Source organism: Octopus bimaculoides, chromosome 11 (assembly GCF_046866305.1).
Source record: "Octopus bimaculoides isolate indiv1 chromosome 11, ASM4686630v1, whole genome shotgun sequence".
NCBI lineage: Eukaryota > Metazoa > Mollusca > Cephalopoda > Octopoda > Octopodidae > Octopus > Octopus bimaculoides.
The window spans coordinates 32,294,447-32,318,668 of record NC_142938.1 but is presented as its reverse complement, the minus strand read 5'-3'; the positions used below and the strand labels follow the sequence as shown (position 1 = coordinate 32,318,668).

The 24,222-nt window shown below is 34.8% G+C and overlaps 1 protein-coding gene across 6 annotated transcripts in view; it reads left to right on the top strand.

Moving 5' to 3' along the window:
- The window catches only part of LOC106868368 (uncharacterized), a 234,091-nt gene that overhangs the window by 145,251 nt on the left and 64,618 nt on the right, over positions 1-24,222 (top strand). For 4 of the 6 annotated variants that reach the window (XM_089359772.1, XM_089359770.1, XM_089359771.1 and 1 more), the window contains one exon: positions 10,795-10,842. The exons of the other annotated variants lie outside the window; for them this stretch is intronic. In XM_089359772.1, the coding sequence (XP_089215898.1) occupies positions 10,795-10,842 (48 nt within the window). The remainder of the gene's footprint in view (positions 1-10,794; positions 10,843-24,222) is intronic. 6 annotated transcript variants of the gene reach the window in all.

Below are 24,222 nucleotides of genomic sequence, written 5' to 3'. Positions count from 1 at the left end.
CATGTGCATATGGCGGCAAATTAGATTTACATGAGGAAATTTTTTTGTTAAGCTAAAAGTAATAATCCTTTTCTCTATATTTACATGTCATCCCAGGGATGGCAGTATTTGTTCAAATTTAGGATGGTTCTCTAGTACATATCCAAGAATGTAGGTGTAAACATTTTAAAAAAATTGTATCTTTAATTATGAAGTTGTATATAATGTTTATATTATTAATCATAATTTGGCAGAATTGGTAGAGCAGTGGTCAAAATGGTATGTGGTGTTTACTCATGTCTCTTACTTTATATTCTGAGCTCAATTCCTGCTGGAGTGGACTTTGCCTTTCATCTTTGTGGTAGGTTTTTATGAAAACCTGCAAAATAAAGTGGTCAGCCGTCTGACTACCCACAATTTCTGTAACCCTTTGTCACCTTTAGAAATTCTTGTATAATTGCAATCAGTGAATCAATTAATTTCAATACCCATAAATGAAAATGAGAATGCTTTATAATTATTTTTCAAAGTTTTTATTAATGTATTTCTTTGAATATTCTAGAAAAAAACTGTTTCTTTCATTCCTCCCCAACCTTCACTTTCAGTTTCTACAGTTTCTTGATGATTATAAACTTATTCTCCCTTTAATTGCCTTCCATCCTTCCAGGCTCAATAAGGTACCAGTTAAATACTGGGTTGATGACATTGACTAACTCCTTCCCTCAAGTTTGTTGGTTTTGTACCTAAATCAGAAACATCTATCATTATTATTATTATTATTATTATTATTGCTATTATTATTATTGTTGTTGTTGTTGCTGTTGTTGTTATTGCAACAAGCTGGCAGAATCATTAGCACACTAGGCAGAATGCTTAGCGGCATTTTATCCATCTTTTTGTTCTGAGTTCAAATGCCGCTGAAGTTGACTTTGCCTTTCATCCTTTTGGGATTGATGAAATATGTACCACTTTAGCATTCAGGTTAATCAATTGACCCCCTCTCTCGAAATTTCAGGCCTATAGTAAAAACGATTATTATTATTATTGCTTCCAGCTGGATTTGAACTAAGAACATACAGGGACATAACAAAATACTACAGAGTATTATGTCTTATTCTCTCATTTATTTGGTGTCATCAATCAAGACAGATCTCACAACTCCTCCTTAGGGATACATGAACCCTTGTGTAACTACTTCTGAAGTCTACCTTTTCAAAAACATCCAATACCCACTGTATCTTATGCCACTGTATCGCTCTCTCTCATTGTCGCACATTGCCATATCACTTTGTCACATATCATTGTGTCACACGTTAGTCTATGATTGTGTTACATGTAATTTAAGGTTTACTATCAACCAATGTTTTTCCTTGAGATACTAGTTCTTGGTTGTTAATCATAACTAAAGAGTTCATCACCTGCCTCTGGGACATAAATATCTGCCATCAGATATCATCTTGGTATTTCAATGGTTTTATTAAGGACCTGTAGCCCTAGAAAGGGACACATACTAAATACTGTTAGCTGGAGCCAGCTGAGCTCAGGAACCATGCTGGACAGGGTCATCACACCCTGTACTAATGACTAACATTACTTACCCATGGCTAATTCTGCCAGTTCTTTTATTAAAATAATTGTACCATGACATTAAAATTACAATTAAACCTTGGGAGAGGCATTATGCCGGTAATAAACACACGCACTGGTTCAGTCCTTTATTAATTTATATAGTTTTTTGTTAAATTATTTCATTGCACTCTTGCAATCTCTTCAGTAACTTGTCTCTCCACTTCCATTTATTTTGAATATATGATCTGGCGTTGTTTTGGCGTTGTTTCGAAACTGTTTGGTATGAGCATGTGAGTGTGTGCAAGCTCATATGTGTGCACGCTCATATGTGTGCACGCACTTATGTGTTCGTGCTTATATGTAAGTATGTGCGTCCATATGTGTGTTTGTAACAATTTCGTTTATATCAGATCAGATAGAGACTTTTTAATTAATTTATTTACGTTCATATTCCGCATCATATGTGTGAACAACACATGCAACCACGGGCAATTGTAAGGCCCTCATCTACGTGTATTTGGTGTTTAAAATTGGTTGCGTTTCAGTTATGAGGACCGACTCCTGTATTTGTCGCAAAGATGCGTCACCGTCTAGACAGGATTTCTATGTTAATTCTGTCCAGTACACCACCATGTTGTTCTTTGGCATGCTGGTAGAGCACCGAGGTTTGTTTTTGATTATTATAGTCCCTCCAATGTTCGTTTACACGCTCAGCCAAACTTCTTGCCGTCTCACCTATGTATGTGGTGTTTCTGTTTTTACACTCACCATCCATACAGCTTATTTTGTAGACTACATTTCTGGCTTTGCAGTTGGCACCAGGACTATTTTTGCACACAATGCAACTCTCCTCAACACACCTTGTTCTTCTGAAGGGATATGTTTTACATATTATTGATCTAATTGATCTCCCTGGTTTTTCTATAACATTTATCCTCAACTTGGTACTTTTGAGGATTTTTCGAAATCTGCGGGCCAGTTCTCCGTGTGGCGTGGCATCCACAAACATTACTCCCTGGAACTTGTCGGTATTGTACCACGTGGTCTTTTTGTTTGTTTTGTTACTAATCCTTTGTAGTCTATTCCACTGTTTGTTACGGTATCTAGGTTGTGTTCCATTTGTATCTTTGACAACAATCTCCTCAAATTTCTTGTTAGCTCCTCTGTATACCCGGATTCTATCTTTCTGGCTGTATCCCGAAAATTGCATGCGATGCATGAAGTCTTGAATATGTTTTTGCCCCTCCCATGGACCGCACAGGGGGGATATGTTTTTCATTATTCTAACCAAATCGGCTACTAATATATTGATTTTCACACTGTGTGATAGAGCCGAATTCTTATGGATAACATACTTTGAAGATATAGGTTTCATATAATGTGAGTGGAGGATTTGAACTTTGTCATTAATTGTTTCTAGCCAAAGTTCTGTGTCAAGTACTGGGAGTCTCATGTTTAGGTGTCTTGTTGGGTAATCTATTGTTACTTTGATGCTCTGGTGTATTGTATCCACATCAAGAATCTTGCACACGAAATACACATACGAAATACATTAAAATTAGTTTTTCAGAAAATATTGTACTTCATTGAATAACAATAATTTGTATTTCTGCATTAAGATAATTATATAAATTATCCTTATGATATTTTGTGACATCTGATTATCTGCTAGTATTTGTATACTGGAGTGCTACCTGTTTGTTACATGGTAACTTTCAAAGTTTCCTTTTGTCAGGAAATATAGCATACATATAATAATTATAATTTAGCTTTATCAAATTTCTTCGTGCATATACTAGATGATGATTAAATACCAATTTTCGGAAGGAAAGTGTTTATTACCTTAAAATAAAATTAAATAAAACAAATTTTTTGTGTTTATTTGCAATAAATATGTCATTGTTTTTCTAAATTTTATCAACATAATCGTAATTTACTCCATCGGAAACTACCTGTTTCTGCAAAATTTCATTAAATATATGTAATAAAATCATCATTTTAGCATCCAGTATTCCATGCTTGCATGGGCTAGATAGGATTTGTTGAGGTGGATTTTGTACAGCTAAATTCCCTTCTAGTTGCCAACCCTCACTCATTTCCAAGTAAAGTAATATTTCCTGATGACCAGACATGTTTTCATGGAAAATTGGAAATGAAGCACACCACTTGCATGATGGTGATACATGCTGTCAAGGCAACGAGACAGACTTGTCTGTCTGTTGATTTCTCTCCCCACACTCTCTCTCTCTACACACATATCAGTTACATTTTGGGATATATGGAGAAATTGAGTTAAGTTTTTTTTCTTTAAACTCTCCCTTTTATAAAGATCTGTGTAGAAGAAAGAAAGAAAGCAGTGTTCTTATTTGAAGTTATTTAAAGCTGTCTATTTATTCCAGTTTAAAAACTAAATTTAGTCAAACAGAAAGAAAACTATTCTTTTACTCCCGGAAACCTTCCTCTTATTAAATGGCACTGTCTTTTATTAAATCAGACTACCATTTCATTTCAATGAACACTGAATTATGTATTACCAAGCAGTTACCAAACACTGCATCTTTTCAGCTCTGTTTAGTTTACCAGCATCTACTCCATACCAAACTTATTTGTATTTAGCATCACCAGTTGCTATACCATTGGCAACATACTTTGTGTATCACTTCCAGACACACTTTGAAATATCTGAGAATATTGTTAGTTCATAGCTGTTGCATAAATATGTCTGTCTGTGTATGTATGATCTGTCTGTCTCTATCTCTCTCTTCTCTCTCTCTGCTCTCTCTCTTCTCTCTCTCTGCTCTCTCTCTTCTCTCCCTCTCTCTCTCTCTCTCTCTCTCATATATATATATATATATACATATATATATAAAAGAGAGAGAGAAGAGAGATTTAGGTACAGACAGACAGATACTTCATGTCTGATAGTCATAAAATTGTTTTACTTAGTTCTTAAGTATGAAGAATCTCATTTCCTTCCATGTAACTACAAGTATCTTCCGGCTACCATATACAACATCAACAACCATCTTTATTTTGTTGCTTTTTTTCCCCTTCTTTACAACTTTGTTACTGTTAATGTAAAACTGTGTACAACAATTCTTTTGGAATTGAGCTATCATCTGAGTGTAGAATAACTAGTTTGGGTGTTGTTTTAGTACCAAGTCCACCTAAGTAGACTTTTAATCAAAGACATTCAAGCTGTAGCCATATTATCTTTAATATTTTTTTCAGAAATAATGTCTCTTGCACTCCATTATCCAAATTGTGCTTCTTTTTAAAGACATTAGGGCTTGGCTTGAGGGAGATCTGGTCATTATTCCTAGCTTGTTCTGGTCATTATTCCTAGCATTATTCCAAGCATGTAAAAGTTGCTTTGCTATTGCTGTTGTAATTATCATTGTTTCATACTTAGCATTACTTACACCAAGTTAGATACATACTATTTTAGTCATTCTCCAAATTAGATCTACTCAAAGTTAGACCTATGCCAGTTTTGTTCCTTTCTAGCTACAGTCTATGTTTATGGTGGTCTTCGGATTTAGCATTTAAAATGTCTTTCTTGTTCTTAAAGGAGATTTATTTACTTGAGTGAACAGGTTGAGTGCATTAGCAGTTCTGCTAAAATTCCTTGAATAATGACTAAACATCACTGCTTGTCAATAAGAGTAGCTTAGATTTTCACCTAACTTAAATTTGTACCCAAATCTGTTAGGTCTGAATTTATTTTTTAATCAGATCAAATAGTAGTAAGACTTTATAATCCACAATATATCTGTTCCCCCTCTGATACCTAACTTACAGTTACAGAGATGAGAATTGTGTGAGGGCTGCATTGAGAAACATCTAATTTGTCCTTGATCAGTTCTACAGGAAACCATTTTAGTGGAACTGACTTCTCCCTGGTTCAGTAAAGTGCCACCAGAATTAAATAAATTTGAGAGACATTTTGAAAAGCTATTACTTTTGCTACTCTTTCTCCATTGAAATTTTATAATTCTCATGCACACATGCATACAAGCCACTATGACATCTTCAGTTTCTCCTGGTAACATTGATGTCTTTAGATCAGGGAGTGAGTTAGCAAGGACGGCAAAATGTTTGGTCAGTGTATTTAATGTAGGGAACTTTATGTAAGTAAACATAATTCTGGAGGTAGAAGAAGATGAAATTATTTTGTTACCTGAGTACTATATACAATAAGTTCATTATTTTTTATTTTATATTTCGTTCTTGTATCAAGGACAAAAAATATTGATGTCAACCTGTGGGTGAGAGAAGGCATTGACAAGGGTACAGTTCAATTGAAGTTTGAGAACTAGGATGGTTAGGAATTCATCATCATCATCATCATCATCATCATCATCATCATCATCATCATCATCATCATCATCATCATCGCTTAATGTCCATTTTCCATGCTGGCATGGGTTGGATGGTTTGACTGAGGTCTAGAAAGCCAGTGGCTGCACCAGGCTCCAATCTGGTCTGGCAATGTCTCTAGATGGATGCCCTTCCTAATGCCAACCACTCCGAGAGTGTAGTGGGTGCTTTTTACGTGCCACCAGCGTAGGAGCCAGTCAGGCAGTCCTGGCATCGATCACATTCGGATAGTGCTTTTTACGTGCCAGTCAGGGGGTATTGGCATTGACCTCATTCGGATGATGCATTTTACATGCCACCAGAATGGGAGCCAGTCAGGGGCCACTAGCCACAGCTACAATATTGGTTTTACTTGACTCAACAGGTCATCTCAATTATATCATATTGCCTGATGCATCAAGGGTACTCTTAAATGGGCTGGACATTCAACACTGGCATCAGCCATGACTGCGATCTCACTTTAGTTGCCAGGTGTTTTCAATCACAGCATATCTCTAAAGGTCTCTGTCTCTCGTCATTGCTTCTGTGAGGCCCAATGTTCGAAGGTCATGCTTCACCACCTCATCCCAGGTCTTGCTGGGTCTACCTCTTCCACAGGTTCCTTCCATAGTTATGGTATGGCACTTCCTCACATAGCTGTCCTCATCCATACATAACACATGACCATACCAGCACAGTTGTCTCTCTTGCATACCACATTTGATGCTTCTTATGTCCAACTTTTCTCTTAGAACACTCACACTCTTTCATGTATCACACTGACATTACACATCCAGTGGATCATACTAGCTTCATTTCTTTCAAGCCTACGCATGTCCTCAGCAGTCATGGCCCATGTTTCACTGCTGTGTAGCATGGCAGTTCGCACACATACATCATACAATCTACCTTTCATCATGAGTGAGAGGCCCTTAGTTGCCAGCAGAGGTAGGAGTTCCCTGAACTTTGCCCAGGCTATTCGTATTCTAGCCGCTACACTCTCAGAGCACCACCCCCTACTACAGACTTGGTTGCCTAGGTAGTGGAAGCTATCAACTACTTCTAGTTTTTCCCCCTGGCATGTGATGGAATCTGTCTTCTCTACATCTTTAGTGTTTATTGCCCCAGTGCATCTGCCACACATAAAAACTATCTTCCCGGTTAACATTCCATTGATATTGCTGCACCTTTTATGTGTCCATAGCTTACACCGGGTATATTGTTATTGATCTTAGCCATACCAGATATATTGTATGGAGTTTCTACCCACACCTTTTCTACAGATCAAGCAAGACCATCTACCTGAAGGGGTTTGTGATTTGTTAGCCTTCCTACTGACTAAGACTTTGGTTTTTGCTAGGTTAACCCTAAGGCCTTTTGATTCTAGACCTTGCTTTCACACTCTAAACTTCATCTCTAGTTCTGGCAGTGACTCAGCTATTAAAGCAAGGTCATCAGCATAGAGGAGCTCCTAGGGGCAGCCTATCTTGAATTCCTCTATTATTGCCTAGAGGACTATGATGAATAAGAGGGGCCTGAGGACTGATCCTTGGTGAACCGCTACTTCTACTTTCAATTCTTCACTATACTTGTTGCCAACCCTCACTTTACTGACAGCACCCCTGTACAGCTCTTACCAAGCGCTTGTTTATCCCCAGTTTCTGCATTGACCACCAGATAAGTGATTAGGGGACCCTGTCATAGGCTTTCTCCAAGTCAACAAAAGCCAAGTACAGAGGTTTATCTTTGGCTAGATATTTCTCCTGCAGTATCAGTGGTGCTTCTGCCTGGCACAAAAAGAAACTGCATCTCATCTAGGCTAACTCTCTCCCTAATTAGTTGGGCTATGACCCTCTCTGTAACTTTCATCACCTGATCCAGTAATTTGATACCCTTATAGTTGTTTCTATCTAAAGCATTACCTTTACCTTTGTAGCAGTTGACTATGGTGCTGCTACACCAGTCATTGGGTATGACTCCTTCATGAACTCCCTGAGTTACGATGTGGGTGACAAGACCATAACCCACATCAACCTATATTTTAGGCATCTCAGCAGTGATTCCTGATGGGCAGGGTGCTTTCCCTGTCTTCATATCCTTAATTGCTTTATCTACTAGGGTATTGTTGATTGGGATAGCTGGTCCCTCAGTTGGGTCAACCTTTGACAGACTCTCCTCCTCCCATTCATTCTCAACATTCAACAGTCTTTCATAAGGACATCTGTTGAAGGAGGTGATAGATTGGTGACTGCAATATGTGGCCTTGATGAGTGTGTGTAAGAGGTGAGTGCAACATGTGGCCTCTGGTGGTGGAATGAATGATGTACACGTCTTGAGGTGCCACAGATCATGTGACTACGGAGCATCATAGATGAATTCAGCATGTAATGAAACGAGTGAAAAATGTGGTCTTGATGTTGTGGAAGTGAGTCAAACATGTGAGTGTTGTGCAAGTAACATGTTCTGAAGAAGAAAGTTATAGGTGTTGTTATTTAGCCACAGCTCACCTTTGACAGAGCAGACCAATTATCAAAGGCTTTCCAGAAGTAATCGATCAGTCTAACCTGAAGCTGTAGTTGAAGATGCCGTGCAATGAGATTGAACTCAGAACCGTATGGTTACAAAGCAAATATCTTGCTCTCACAGCCATGTTTCTCTGTGCCCCTTGCTCATACAGCTGTCTCCCTGTACCCATGTAATAGAAGCTTGGAAAGAGTATGTACAACTGCTTTACTTATTGCAGTTATTGATGTGTGTTTACCAAACCTGGGCACCTAACCATTAATCATTAATTAATAAAGTTAACATTTTCGTTAATGATTTAACTTTTAAGTTAACTTTGGAAATCATTATCGGACTAATTAACTTCTGTTAACTCAAGTCTGCTTGAGTTAACTTCCATTAACTCAAGTTGCTACGATGATCTTTAGGCTCAAGGACTTGAAGTCCAAGGGCCTCGTTTACTGCATCCCTTTTGTCAATGCACTTTTGGCAGGCATCGACAAAAGAATGCCAGCTGGCTGCTGCCTTCCACCTCAAGTTTCACCCCATCTAGTTGGATAAGTATGACAACACCATGTTGAGGAAAAGCATGGTGGGTAAGGTCAAGGAGGCCATGAGGCAGCAGACTGATGAAGTGAGTAGCAACAACGAAAAGGAGGATGACTTCTTCAGTGGTGTCACCCACAGGTCACTCATGTACAAAGCCCAGAATTTGGTCAAGACCTGGTTGGAGACCAGCAAGTACTTGCTGACAGATGCTGCCTTCTTGGGTGAGCAAGTGTTGGTGGACTTGTTCATCAAGTTCAACACAGCCATCCCCTCCAGTACTGCAGTGAAACATTTGTTCTCTAAGGCAAGGACATCTTGAGGGCCTGTCTGATGAAAACTTTGACATGCTAATGTTCATGAAGGGCAACATGCATCTCATGTTAGAGAATGAGAAAAGAAAAAATTGAATTATGTTATATATCTTGTTTTTCATTTATTTAAAATTTTTTATGGCCACTTTATTAATAAACATTTTTAGTTTAACACTAATATTGTTTCACTTCAGTTTAAAAAAATTCTTTTTTTTCCTACCCTTTTCTGGCTCTAAAAGCCTTTAAAAACCTAAAAAAGGGCCAGAACTATGAAATCAGCATTTTTTAATTCCAAAGCAAAGAAAGAAAAAAAAACAATTATAGTTTTGGGGTTCTAAAGCCCTTACAAAGGCCAAAAAAAGATTTATTTTTATTGTTTTGGAACCTTTTTAAAGATGTTTTTAGGTGGTTTTAGAGCAAAAACTGATTTTTTTTTTCTATCATAAAAATTAATGTTCACGATTTATCAATAACTTACTTTACATTTAAAAAAAATTAGCTGGTTAACAATTATCGAAGTTAACATTTTGATTAATGAATTAACAAATAGTGAAGTTGACTTTTTTGGTTAATGGATTAAATGATAGTGAAGTTAACTTTTTGATTAACTGTGCCCACCTTTAGTGTTTACAATGATGTTTGGTAGTAGTGGTTGCCAGAGCAACATTACTACTGTTATTTACAACTAAACCTCACAGCTGTCATACATACCTTATATGTCCCTGTTCTTCTCCCTTTGGGGTCATATCTACCGTTCTCTTCTATTCTTTTGCTCTTAGATTTCTCTGCAGTTTCATTTTCACTGCTAAAAATAACTGTATCTAAAATAAATGACAAAAATCCTCAATGTGTGTGTGTGTGTGTGTGTGTGTGTGTGTGTGTGTGTGTGTGTTAACCTGTGTGTATGTGTATTAATGTGTTAGGTTTCAAATGTACTTCTTGTTACGATATAAAAGAAAGAGAAATATTGTGTTAACTTTTTATATGTAATGTTTGTGTGTGCATGTATGTTAATACATGTGTGTGTGTGTGTGTGAATTTTTTTCTGTTTAATCTTTGTTTCAAAATAAAATTTTATCAGTTTTATTAAACATTTTATTTAATTCTTTATTTAGTTGAAATCTATAAATTTCAGTTTCCAGTATAGCATTCATTTAATTTGAAAATGTGTTAGGATGTTTCAATTTAGCATTAGTTTTATACACACACACAGTGTTACTTTCAAATAAGAAAGACCAATGTTTATTTGTGTGAAATGTTTTATATTTTTACCTATATTTTCTTTTTTGTTTATATTTTTATACATTATGTTTACCACAAAAAAAGATTTATCTTCTATATTTCACCCATTTATTTTTTGAAACTGCCTTTTTATTTTTATTTGTATTTAAAGATTACATTTAATTTATTTTATTTTATTTTATTTTGAATGCCATCAGTAAAATTGATTTATTCATTTTATTTAATTTTATTATTATTTTTATCATTATCTCTTTTATTTTATCCTTCTTCTCACTCTGTTCAGAACAAGAGCCTGAGGTCAGTGTGAAGGATCTACACGGTTACAGACTTAGTAAGTGGCAATGTTGTTGCAGCATGTTCTGGCCACGAACCCACTTTCAAGGACCCAGCCCCAATCCTTGAATTTCAACTAACCATCTAAGACTTGCCCCCACTCTCCTTAACAAATATAATTTCAACAGCCTTATATCTCAATTAATACTCAGCCTGCCGTTTCTTAATTACATTAAGGATTTCAGTAATTTTATTGCTTTCATTATTATTATTATTATTATTATTATAGATGTTATCATCACCATCATCATCATCATCATCATATTTATTATTATAGAGTGAGTGAGGAAGTATAATAGCCAAGTGGAAAAGATATTGTATTTCTATCATCTATATTGCTTTTTAAACAAGTCCCTTTACTAATTTTGCCCAACAGAAAATTTCCACATATTATTAAGAAGTTGTCAGCCATTCTGTTCTGTTCTAAGATCAAAAACTTTGATTCTTGTGAAAACTGAAATCTTTTAGACTCAAGAAATGACCAACAATTGCCATGAATTAAAAATTAAGAAGGAATCCATGGATATAAACTTAAAAAATTAAAAAATTATAATAAAATAACCTACATTTCAGAATTTTTATTAGTTATTTTGATTATCAAGAAACACAAATGTAACACTCACACTGTAATCAGGGGTATTACAACTCATTGCAAAAAGAAATAAAAGGGGATAGAAAGCAACAGTAAGTGACAAAAGACTGCAATGATAGCCATAAGTAAGTAATTCAAAGTACACAGGATAAAATTTTGTTGTTTAACTCTTACATTACTTTTAAAGTTCCATTGATTTAGTGTTGTATATTTTTTATTCTTTGTGTTACAAAGATATTTAATAAATCTCATGACATTCCCTCTTCATGTGTACACCATGTGCATTTCTATGTGTGTGAGTGTGAATTACCAAGGTCGTCAATAGGTTGTTGCTTACTTTTTGACAACTGTATCACCATTTTAGTCCTTTCGTAGAAGAAACCACCGAGATCTGTTCCAAACAGTAACTTAACTCTTTAGCATTTAAACCAGCCATATCAGGCCCAAACATTTTACTTGTTTTATGTTGAAATTGATCAGATTCAACCTCTCACACTTATCCTACAATGTCTTTCTAAAAATAATCACAAAATTGAAATATGAAGTCTATAAGATAATTCATGATTAATTCAAAGCAATGTGAATAAATAAGCATTATATTTCACAGAGGACTCTGAATGATAAAGGGTTAATAATGGAGAAATTAGTTATTTTACTGAATATTACCAAATTCTTCAATATTTCAGAAATTAATTGAAATATGTGGACAGTGTATTTCATTACAATAATTTTCAGGGTAGTGTTAAATGTAGTTGGGGGATGAATGAACTGATAAGACATTCCCATAGAGGCATAGAGTGGGTACTGCTGGCCATAAGAAAACATGAGACCTTCAGTCATGAGCTGAAACGGCGAAACAATTTGACACACAACTTTGTTAGATTCTGTACCATGAGATGGTAGATTGTCCAATATTTGACCCACTTGGCTATTTTCACTGTTGTCCCTATCTATCCCCCCATACACACACACACACACACACACATCACTATACTCATACTCTGTCAGTATCAAGGTGTAGCTGTTTCTATCATATAAATGAATAATTCTAGGGAAATCAGATCAAGAAAAAACACCATTGTAAAGGTTGAGCTTATTTTGTTATGCTTTTAATATTTTTGTTGTGAGAGTCATTTCTTGTTCTTTAATATTATTTTATGTTTAACATTTAATATTGTTGAGCTTTGCTGTTTTTGTTTACTTTTTATAAATATGGCTTTATTTGGTGTTAATAAGAATGTCTGTGGAAGATAATGCTTTATTTTTGGCATGTTTTAATAACTTGCAATGCTTTGACAACATATTGCTAATTTTGTGTGATTGTGTGCAGTATATATCAATATATTATACAGGAATAGACATACATGCATGCACACATACATAAATAATACATACAAACGTACATAATTACATACATACATTCATACATATGAACATACATTCAAACTTACATACAGACATACATCAACTTGTGTGTATGTAACTATGTAATTGTATCTATAAAATAAAGCTCTACAGTAGAATAAACCTCTAAATGTCAGTGGCCTAATGGAGAAAAATGTTATGAACTTTTCTTTAGAATTACAGTCTTCTAGTTCAAAGCCAGTTGGTACTACATACACACCCAGGAACACAACATCATATTAACCATCAGCAATCAAACTGATCAAATTGTATCACAGATGTAAATATTGTAAAAATAATCTTTAAAAATGGTAATTTCTAAAGACAAAGTTAATTAGCTTTAAAAATTATAATCTTATTCATGTTCAATATTGTTTCCTCATAATGTGAACTGTTTATCAGTAGAGTGGCAGACATGTCTAAATAAGAGGTTAATAGTCTGAACATTGAGCTTCTTACATTGTAAAACTTGTGTGTGTAAAAGGGAGCAGGGGTTAGTGTTGGGAGACCCCTTTGATCACAGATCTTATAATTTGGGTTTCTGATGGCTGAGAAAGAGATGGGAAAACAGTATCAAGAATCTTTTTAAGACATCAGAAACTGGTAGGAGAAAGTTAGATGTGAAGCTTAAATACAACAGGGCCTCTAAAGGCACCCAATGACCCAGTAGCAATGTCAAACTGGGCACTAGGTTATGGCCTCTTCTATTCAGTTTCGCTCTAATAATATTTCTGTCACCAATGGTAGAAACAATTGTTTTTGGTGTATTATGTAGATAAACCAATGCAACGGAAAACAACCATTGCAAGCAGCTTATTGTTCAAAATCCGAAGAAATTTGGTGATGGTGTAGTTCCACCTGAGAGGAATATGATTCCTAGTGAAGATTGTACCATTGCAATGGTTTGCCACTGCTGGTATCAGCCTCTTGTGAGTAATTAGGTAAACTGTGAAGTACAACAAACTATGGTCAGTCAATTTGGTAGAAAGATCAGCCGAATCTCCCTCAAGTCACACCTTTCATCATTGATTCCAGTATGATAGTTACAAATGGTGGTGGTAGCAGTAGTGGTAGACTATTGAGTAATTCATACCTCCCCTCCTTGTCTTAGTGTAGTGGAGAAGAGGTGGAGAGTGTTACTGTTTAATCTTACAATGAAGCAGGTTCCCACATGTTGGATTTTTAGGGTCTTTTTCCTTAACCTTTTGTTACCATATTTCTTTTGAGATACTCTGTGTTTCTTTCAGTTAATTTTAAATATAGCAAAGAATTTAGTAAATAACTTAGTTATCATTAAGCTAGCATTAGGAACATAAATCGTGATTAAGGTTTGGTGGAAGATTTTAATTCAGAACATTTGAAAATAAGACATTTGTACTACAGAGCCAGAGGCGGTTTCAGGCAGGTTAGTATCAAAAGGGTTAAGGGGATATTAGGGTGGGGAGACAATGTAAGTAAACAACAAAAAATCCACTCTGTTGGTTAAAGGACAGATTGAGGCAGGGTGTGTGTAAACTTGCAATGATTTGTGTGAGTGTGTGTGCATGTATATGCATGCACAAGAGTTTGCATGTGTATACATTTGTATGTATGCATGTATGTGTCTTGTTTGTTTTTAACTTTGCTTCACATTAGAAATTGTTGATTAATTAAGATTTGCTTTAATTTCTGCATGATAGCATGTCAAATGCAACAAAATATGCTATTTATTTATTTATTGTTTAGTTTTTGTTTTTGTTTGCAAAAATAATTTTAAAGCAAAAATAAAAATTGTTTTTTCTAAAAATTATTTTTAAAACAATATCTCTTGTATATGAAATATCTTCGATTAGTACATATTTCTGCTGGTGGTACTGGCATCATTGCAGTAACAATTGTTTCCAAACTAATTTGCCTGAAAAATTTAATTTGGATTTTATTAGACATCATTGTTTGTTGGAATGGATTTCTTCTAAGAATTTTACATCAATATTGCTATCATGTCTTGAAGATGTCTATTTGGGATATGCAAATAAAGAAAACATTTTCTCTCTTCACAGAATTGCTAGAGCATTGGACAAAATGTTTTGTGGTATTTGTTCTTGCTTTTATTTTGCATTCAAATTCCATCAAAATCCTGCTGAGGTTGACTTTGCCTTTTATCCTCTCAGGATCAATAAAGCATTTGCTTTATTGACCAGTCAAGCACTGAGTCGATGTAATTGACTCTTCCCCACTCTCCCCTAAAATTTCAGGCCTTGTGCTAATAGTAGAAAGGACCGTTATTATTAGCTAGCAGAATCATTAGCACACAAGCAAAATGCTTAGAGGCATATCATCCATCTTTATGTTTTGAGTTCAAATTCCACCAAGGTCAACTTTGCCTTTCATCCTCTTGGGGTTAATAAAATAAGTACCAGTTGAGCACTTGAGTCGATGTAATTGACTTATCCCTCCCCTGAAATTGCTGGCTTTGTGCCAAAATTTGAAACCATGATTATTATTATTATTTAAATTTTTTTTGATAGGAGTGCAGTTCAAGATATGAAATTTATGTTTATAATACATTTGTAAATTTTTTTGTTTTTTTTTGTTTTTGACATCCAGTAAGTAGCCCTGAGACTTGTGAGAATGAGTGAGGTTGTTATCCTCAGACCAGTGATCTGGTCCCCTAATGCTTGTAACTGAGGGGACATTACTAAAAGCACCCAAGGACCATATTAACCCTAACCACTCAACAACAACATATCATTAACTTTCACAAAGTATCTTTTGCTAAGTTTTACTCTGAAGACATAGGTCAAACCTAGTGTTTGGTGGTAAACCTTTACTCAAGGTGTGATCAAAACTCAAACCACTTACAATCATTTGTGTTTGAAGGTCTTAGCTCACAAATCACAATAATCAGAAATTCTTATCTGATAATATTTCAAACCATCAATTCTCTTCTCTTTAGTTGTTTGTGGTCAATCAGTCAAGGTCATACTGGAGCAGAAAAGAAGACAAAATAAACTCTTAAAGGCTGATGGAATTTGGGTCAAATAGTCTAGCCTACCCATATGGTAACTCATCATCTGATACTACAGCCACCCCATGTGGTAACTCACCATCTAACACCACTGCTACCACATGTGGTTGCTCACCACCACATGATACAACTGCTCCATCTCAAGCCTTTGCTACCCTGGGTATAAATAGTCAAATAGTAATTGAAATTATTGACAATTAATTTCACAAATGATTCAAAATCCAGTTTCAGTTTAATTTATCAAACTTAATTAACTCCATCCACTGATAGCTTTAATTATTCACTTACTGCAATTGCATTCACTTAGATAAAGGTAAAATCCTCTGTGTATTAGACATAGCAAACAAGTCTCCCTCATATCACATCCTACAGCCTTAAAAACAAGAAAGGCACATTGGATAATGTAGTTCTAGTTATCCTGTGACTTTAAAATGATGGTATAGTTATGGCTGAATTACTTTGGATTAAAAGTCTGCAATATGAGGACTGATTTGGGCCTACAACAGCAATCATGCCTCAATATGAACACAGACTCTACTGTAGTGCATTCTTCCAGTAATTACTAATATCTTGCCTTTCTGGGCCAGCCCTTCCTCTGCCAACTCTCTAATGATGCCATCAATCTTGACTCCTTTGGAAACAGTATCATTCTCTTCAGAAGATTCTAAAAATCAAATGAAATGACAACTATTCTCTTCAAACTTTGCTTTTGTGACCTGGACATCAAAGTTTTGAAACTGACTTATTTTCCATTACATTTCAGATTCAGTGCTGGGTTGCTGAAGCAGAAATATTGTTATAGCAAATATTCTGCTCAATACCACAGATTTGCTTGAGCTTAACCACTTGAGCATGTCTCTTAGTGGCTGACAATATGTGCATCTCTGATCAAGAGCAGAAGTAGTGGGAGAGCATCATAGCCATGTGTTGAGAAGGATTCTTTGGGGCTTGAATAAATGTAATAAAAGCAAAATTTGAAGGAAATAGCCATTTTTCATACTTTCTAGGGATAAGCAAATAGGAAATAACAGTTGTTACCCAAGGACAAAAACCATGTTGCACAATGTAATTATTAAAGCAATGAGCTGGCAGAATTGTTAGCACATCAGACAAAATGCTTAGCGGCATTTCTATCAGCTTTTTACATTCTAAATTCAAATTCTGCTGAGGATGACTTTGCTTCCATCCTTTCAGGATTTATAAAATGAATACGAGTTGAACACTGGGATCTGTGTGATTGACTAACTCTTTCTCCTAAAATTGCTGGCCTTGTAGCAAAATTTGAAACAAATATTATCATTATCATATGCAAAACCTCTAAGATCATATTAACATTGGAAACACATGCTCATACATATGCATGCACACACACATACATGGATACCCAAACATGCAAATACACACATACTAGCACACCCATAAACTATGCAACTACCTCTATGATGATTCTACATTGAATTTGTACACCTTTTCTTCCAGCTGCTGGATTAAAAAAAAAAAAAAAGAATTTTTTTATTAAAGAATCCGGAAATGAAAATCCACAATTATTTCCTCCACTCCATTTTGTTATTTTGCAACTTGCTTTTCAATTTGAGAATTAATTCTTCATTTTGAAGTTGATCAGTTATTATTTTAGTATTTCTGAGCAGTTTAATGAAGAATTAACCATCTTGAAAGAACCTTCCATATTAGGTTGAAAATTATCGCTCCAGCTTTTCAATTTGATTAAAATTTCAATCTGTTCTTCAAATTAACTATTTTGTTAGGTTTGTTGTTTCTATTTTATGTCTGAGAAAGTAAAATTTTTACCTGGAAGAAAAGAAAAAAACTAGATTTGAAAAGAAAAATGTTTTTATAATAGAGATCTTCAACTTATGAAACAATAAACAAAGCAAAAGAGAGAAGTGGTTAATAGTGAATCCATGTGACTATTTCTGGAAACAACAGAGAACAATAACGTCATTTGTAGTTGATGTCATTTCAATTATGCCATACATGGACATTTGTCTTGGAGAGAAACAAAATTGTGTGCTACTTTGATGATGGTATTTCATTAACTGAAAACAAAGCAAAACAAAAGTAACAAAACAAGACTGATATATTCAGGTGGTAGAATCAGTAGAGCATCTCAAAAATGCTTGTGATGTTTAGTTATGGTTCTTTACAGCCTGAGTTCAAATCCTGCCACTGATGTTAACTTTCGTCTTTGATAAAATAAAGTACCAGTCTAGATGTGATTTGATATTTTTATAAAGTATCCTAGATGTGGGTGGAATGATACTAGACTAGCTTAACCCTTTAGTGTTCAAACCAGCTATATCCGGCCCAAATATTCTACTCGTTTTATGCTCAAACTGGCTAGAACCAGTATCTCACACCTACCCTGCAATCTCATTCTAAAAATAAACAATTACATCTTTCAACTCTTGAAGCTACAAGATAATACCAGATTAATTTTTAAAAATGTAAACGAATAAGGATTACTTTTGACATATTAATTTGAACGCTAAAGGGTTAAAAGCCACCCTATCAGGCGGCTTTTAAGCTAGCTCCTGTAGAAGGCTCTTCATTAGGCCTTGGGCCCAACAATGACACTTCCAAATGAAATACCATTAGAGTAGGAACATGTATTATGAGAATCTCTCTCTCCACACACACACATTGTCGAATGGTAATAAGCCCTCTAAGCATGGAGTCTGTGATAAGTTTGATTCATAACTGAGGCCTTCTACAGAGAAAGAAAAACCATGTTGTGGACTCTGGTGTCTTAGGCCTTGATTAATGTCCTGTGATTATAAATTTATCTCTTATTATCTTCATTCTTTTACTTTTTATATCAACATTTTTAGATCTTCAAGAGTATATCAACTAAATTCTTGTAGTTAACATTGGCCAATACTGTTATCTTAAAAATGGAGTTGCAGCCCCCTTTACACACACACAAACACACACACTTTTATAGTGTATTTTTCTCATTCATTTGCCAATTGTGATTGGTAAAAGGCTGTTACTGGAAAAGGTCAAGGGTTTTTGATTGTTAAATATTTCCAACACTCTTGAAGTTTATAGGATTGTCCATTCAGCTCTTTTTGTTTGTTTGTTTGTTTGTTTGTTTGTGTGTGTGTGTGTGTGGCGAGGGGGGGGTTGTTGTTGTTGATGCAAACAGGAAAAATAGAACTCGAAACATGGGTATATGTATATTTTATTTTATTAGTATTTAGCAGAAGCAACAGAGTGGCTCAAGCTGAGAGTTTTGTGTGTTGGCACTTATCAAATTAGTATATATATACATATATATTATACACACACACACACACACACACACACACACACACACACACACACACACACACACACACACACACGTGCATGTATATGAGAGAGAGAGAGAGAGAGAGTAAATGTATGTATGTGTAAGATATATACAGGGTGCCAGAGGTATTTGTGGACATATTTGGGAATAAAATAAACCACTCTAATCTAACAAAAACCAAACGTATTTTAATAAAATTCATGCAGAAGTTCTCTTATAACATTATTCTATGAATCTGCCTTTAGCTTCAATGATTGCTTCACTGCCAGACCAGGATAGTTGACATACCTGCACTAAATGGACTTTAATCATTTCAGACGTTATCTGAGCAGTGGTGGCCTTCAGTGAAGTTATGGTGTTGTAAGACTGTTGGATAGTCCACATTTCACCAGTGCTCCAGACATAGTAATCCAAAAGATATAAATCTGGCAAGTTTGGATGCCACAATTTTGGTATTACAAGATTGTGAAGATTGTCTAACAGCCTTTCTTGGGTTATATAGGCTTTGTGAGAAGATACTGAGTTTTGTTAAAACTTTGTATGGCCTTCTACTGTGTACTTCATCCACTAAGGTCTTAAAAACTGTCTCTAGAAACTCACCATATCCAGCAGCATTAATTCCAAGACCCTATGGAAAGATGTGAGGTTGCATGATATTAACTTTGTAACTCATTACTCCTAAAACCATCACAGTTGTTGATGGAAACTTAGTATCACTTTGGGGACATTAGAAGACCCTGTACATAACTGCCTGTCATTTCACTTGTTAGACTTTTGGTCTTGATCAAAGTTTTTCTCATCAAGCAAGAATAAAAGTATACCATGTTTGTGAGGGATTTTAATCTGTTGGGCACAGATTAAACAGTTTTCTTGTATCTTTGCAGACATGAATTGGCCTCTCCTCAGTACATATGACTTGTATCTAATGCCCTCATGTGCCACAGTTCTGAGGTTTTTTGGCAATAGCCCTCATTGATTTTCCAGGGTTATCATCAATAATGTTTTGAACCTGATGAATAAATTGCTGTGTCCATATAGTGTTCAAACATATAACTGGAATATTCTTGCCAGAGGATTCCAATTCTATCTAAACTTTGTGTACAAAAGATCTTGTAATATTTAGAAAGTTGGTAGCTTTTAAATCATTGTGTTCTGCACTTACAGCAACAATAACTACATATATTTTCAATTCTTGTGTTAGCATTTTACCTACTATGGCAGATCTGAAAGCCTTTTAATTGATTTGAAGAAAGTAATATACTGCTAACTAAATATCCTCACATTGTATATAGTGTGAGAAAGAGAGAGTGGGGAGAGAATAAATATATGTGTAAGATATATATGTATGTTTGTTAATTTATCAATACTGCTATACCTATGGTGTAACAACAAATATTATTGACATCTTAGTTTTCTTTGCAATATTACTTCTTCCCCATTATTCTGTCAGTCTGAGTTCATATCAGCATGTCTGTCTGTTTTATTTTTTTTGGTGCTGCTGTTGTTGTTGTTGTTGTCATTGTTATCATCATCATCATTTTTGTTATTTACCAATTAAATCTTATTACCATTATTGCTGCCATGTTATTTAACATCATTCCATTCTCATCCTCCTCTGCCACATTTTCAGTTTATAATTTCATGTTATTAATTATAATTTCATTTGCATTAACATTTTTTTCTCCTGCCATTTCTTCTAAATTTGATAAAAAGGAGATGACATATTCTGTGGTCAAAATTTAAAAAGAGAAGTAGGAGGAAGTGGTTAAAGTTATTGTTTCTTTAGTCATCTTCCCTACCCCAAACAGTAATTGTTATTGTTTCAACTTTTCATATAACAGACTTATGATTGAAGCCCAAGGAGTACATTGTCTTCTTTTACAGGACAACAGGGTGTGATTTGAGGACAATTTGGTTGCTATTTCTTTCGGGTCAAACAATCCCATTGTTGGTTTGACCTGGCAAAGTTGTAGTGTTAGTTCCAGTTTGTCGTCTGACACAGCAATCCTTTGAAATTATCATAGAGATCTATGTAGAACCAGTTCCAAGTCCAACATTAAACAGATGAAGACAAATCACTCTCACTTTCAGATGTTTTTCTCAGAAAAAGTCTGCTACTAATTCTGTGGTCCTGGGATACTATGAAATTTCTGTATCAGATTTGAACTACCAACCCATTAGAGAAAATTTTTTACATACTTGGTCACTTTACCTTTCTAATCACAGGAATTCAAGACTGGTAACCCTTAAAAACAGTACATTAGCACTTTCCTGATCATATTTATAACAAAATAAAAGATATGAAACTTTAGAGATATTTTTCATGGTTAAGATAGTGTTTAATTAGCGCTCATGGAAATTTATATAAGTGAGGTAGGTAGTGAATATTATTTTGACAGAAATTACTTATGAGGAAAGTTATTTGTCAGCAGGTATGAGAAGACTTCTTTGCTGATACGAATAAGAGTGGAATTTGGCTTTGCTGGCAAAGATCAGTATTTTTTTCCCTAACAAACATTAAATTTTCTCAAATTCATTAAGTTATCTCCCCTTTCCTTTGGGACTTGTAAACAAAACTGCTAGGCTTTTGTTTCTTCCTTCAACTGAAAGAAATTTCAGTTCATTGTCTCCTTTTTTCCTTTTGTGTGTGTGTGTGTGTGTCATTTGTTACACCATTTTGTCACTGGAAAGTTTGAGTTATCTCTTTTAGCTCACATTGATTTTAAATCAGTCAACGGACAATTTTTTCCATTGACTCTGAAGACTTTTGGTGAAATTTGGTCAAAGAGACATAAAAGAAGTGAATTAGTTTTGCCAGGAATTGAAGCCTGTTCACTAACTCATCTCTGTAGCACTTAAAAACAACATAAAAGTAAAATTAGAAGTGGGAAACTTTCTCATAGTTGTTCAGTTAGCTTAAAATGGCAACCAAATTTCTCTTAAATCACATGCTAACTAGATGTCTAGAACAAAATCTATTATTAGGCCGAAAAAATTAATAATAATAATAATAGACTAGCTGGAATACTTTTAAATCAAAGTGTGTTCAGTAAGGACTGATCTCGGTGCAAACAACAACAATATTTGAACCCAATTAAAAAATTAACAGTTTCAATAAGACAAAAATAATAAAATTCATAAAACAAGTAATAGCAAACTTTCACCAAATATTTCCTCCTTTTTTTCAATGTTGCAATAATCCCCATCATTTATTTAAATATTTTTTTGTTTTGTTTTTGTTTTATTAAAGCTGTATCTTTATCATAATCATCTTTTCATTGAATGCTTGTCACTTGTTTTTGTTTTGTTTTGAAGTTTTTGTTTAAAGCTTTTTCTCCATGTTTGCCAAAATCCTTCCATCTAAGTCTCATGTATTCCTCCTCCACACATCTCTCCCTCACACCTGTTATTTATTATCATCTTTGAATGTTATTTAAAACAGTTTCTAAATAAACAGTCAAATATTAGTTAGAATTATTTATTCTTTCAAAAACTAAGTAAAAGCAAAACCAACCCTTCCGGTAAATCTAGAATACCAAGTTTATTAACAGATTTAGACATCAAAGTGCTTTTATTGACTTACCTCTAACATTATAATGACTGTAAATAGACCCTCTCAATATCTGCTAGTCAATGAGTCACACTGGAACTGTCTTCCTCTTCTCTGTCTTGAACATTTTTCTGACACAAGATTATAATTTTCCTAACTATTAAACTCTTTTAAGATAGGACATTTTAAACAATATATTTACATCTACTCTACATCAGTTTATTCTTCGGTTGTCATCAGGTGTATTATTCATGGATACATATAGTCTCAAATTATACATGCATCAGTGGCTTAAAAATGCTACTTTCCTTATTTGGATCAAGTCTGGTACTATGTGCACATCCAGGAATATAACATCTGATGATAATGACAGGAAACTAATTAAAAAGTAGTGCAAATATAAATAAGGTTTCATCTGTAAAGATTAATAATCTAAATATAATTGTATTAACAACTCCTCTTCTCATATATTTCATCTTTCTCCCACTCCAATCATTCGTAAAACTCATTCTCATTTAAATGCTTTAGAAAGACACAACATATATGAAATATTATCAGAAAGACACGGTATAAATGTGTCAATTATTCTTTCTTCACTTCTACAGTAATGAGTAGGCTGCACTCATCACCCATTTTAATACTGCCACCTTTAACAGAGTCTGTCAGAGGATTACTGACATCATTTAAAAGGAACTCATCCTCTTTGACCAATCCATCATAGACATTTTAAATAAAAGGTGATTTACACTCTGTATCCTTAGAAATTTTTATCCCACAATTTCATTGAAAAGATCGCATTATTCATGACTCAACATTAGGGCTATAGAGTCTCAAGTCACATGTTCTACATGTCCAGACATTGTTTAGAAATTATAACTTTACTCTATGGTGCTGGTCTTATTTAACCCCAGGCCAGCCTTGATCAAGCAGATCTTTGATCAAAACTGTTCAAGCTTTAACCGATCCATCATTTATTTCAGATATTGTGTATTTGGATTACATTGTCCAATGTGTCTTTTTTTATTAAGATGAAAGGGATATTTAGCTGCTGTTTCTAATATATTTAACAACTATTTAAGAGGAACCCATGCTGGCAAATGGAATATAGACATGTGTGTGTGTTTGTGTATATACGAGGAGGTACCCAAAAGCAACTGGAAATGTTCTCTGTGGGACAAGCCCATTGTAGTTCAGTCTTTCATTGCTAAAAGCTACTTGATGCAACCCTCTAGCATCAATCTGCCAACCACAGTTGCAATTGTACTGCCACATAATGTGTCTTTGTTCATCAATTTTTGTGATGGCTGAAACAAAGGAAAAGCATGCTTCCATGAAATTCTGTTTTTTGCTGGGGAAAACGGCAGCTAAAACAGTTGACATGCTACAAACAGCTTACAAGGATGCTGCCATAAGCAAAACACAAGTTTACAAGTTGTTTTCATTCTTTAGGAATGGTCACTTGTCACTTGAAAACCAACTTTGTTCAGGGCATCTGTTGACCTCCCGAATGAA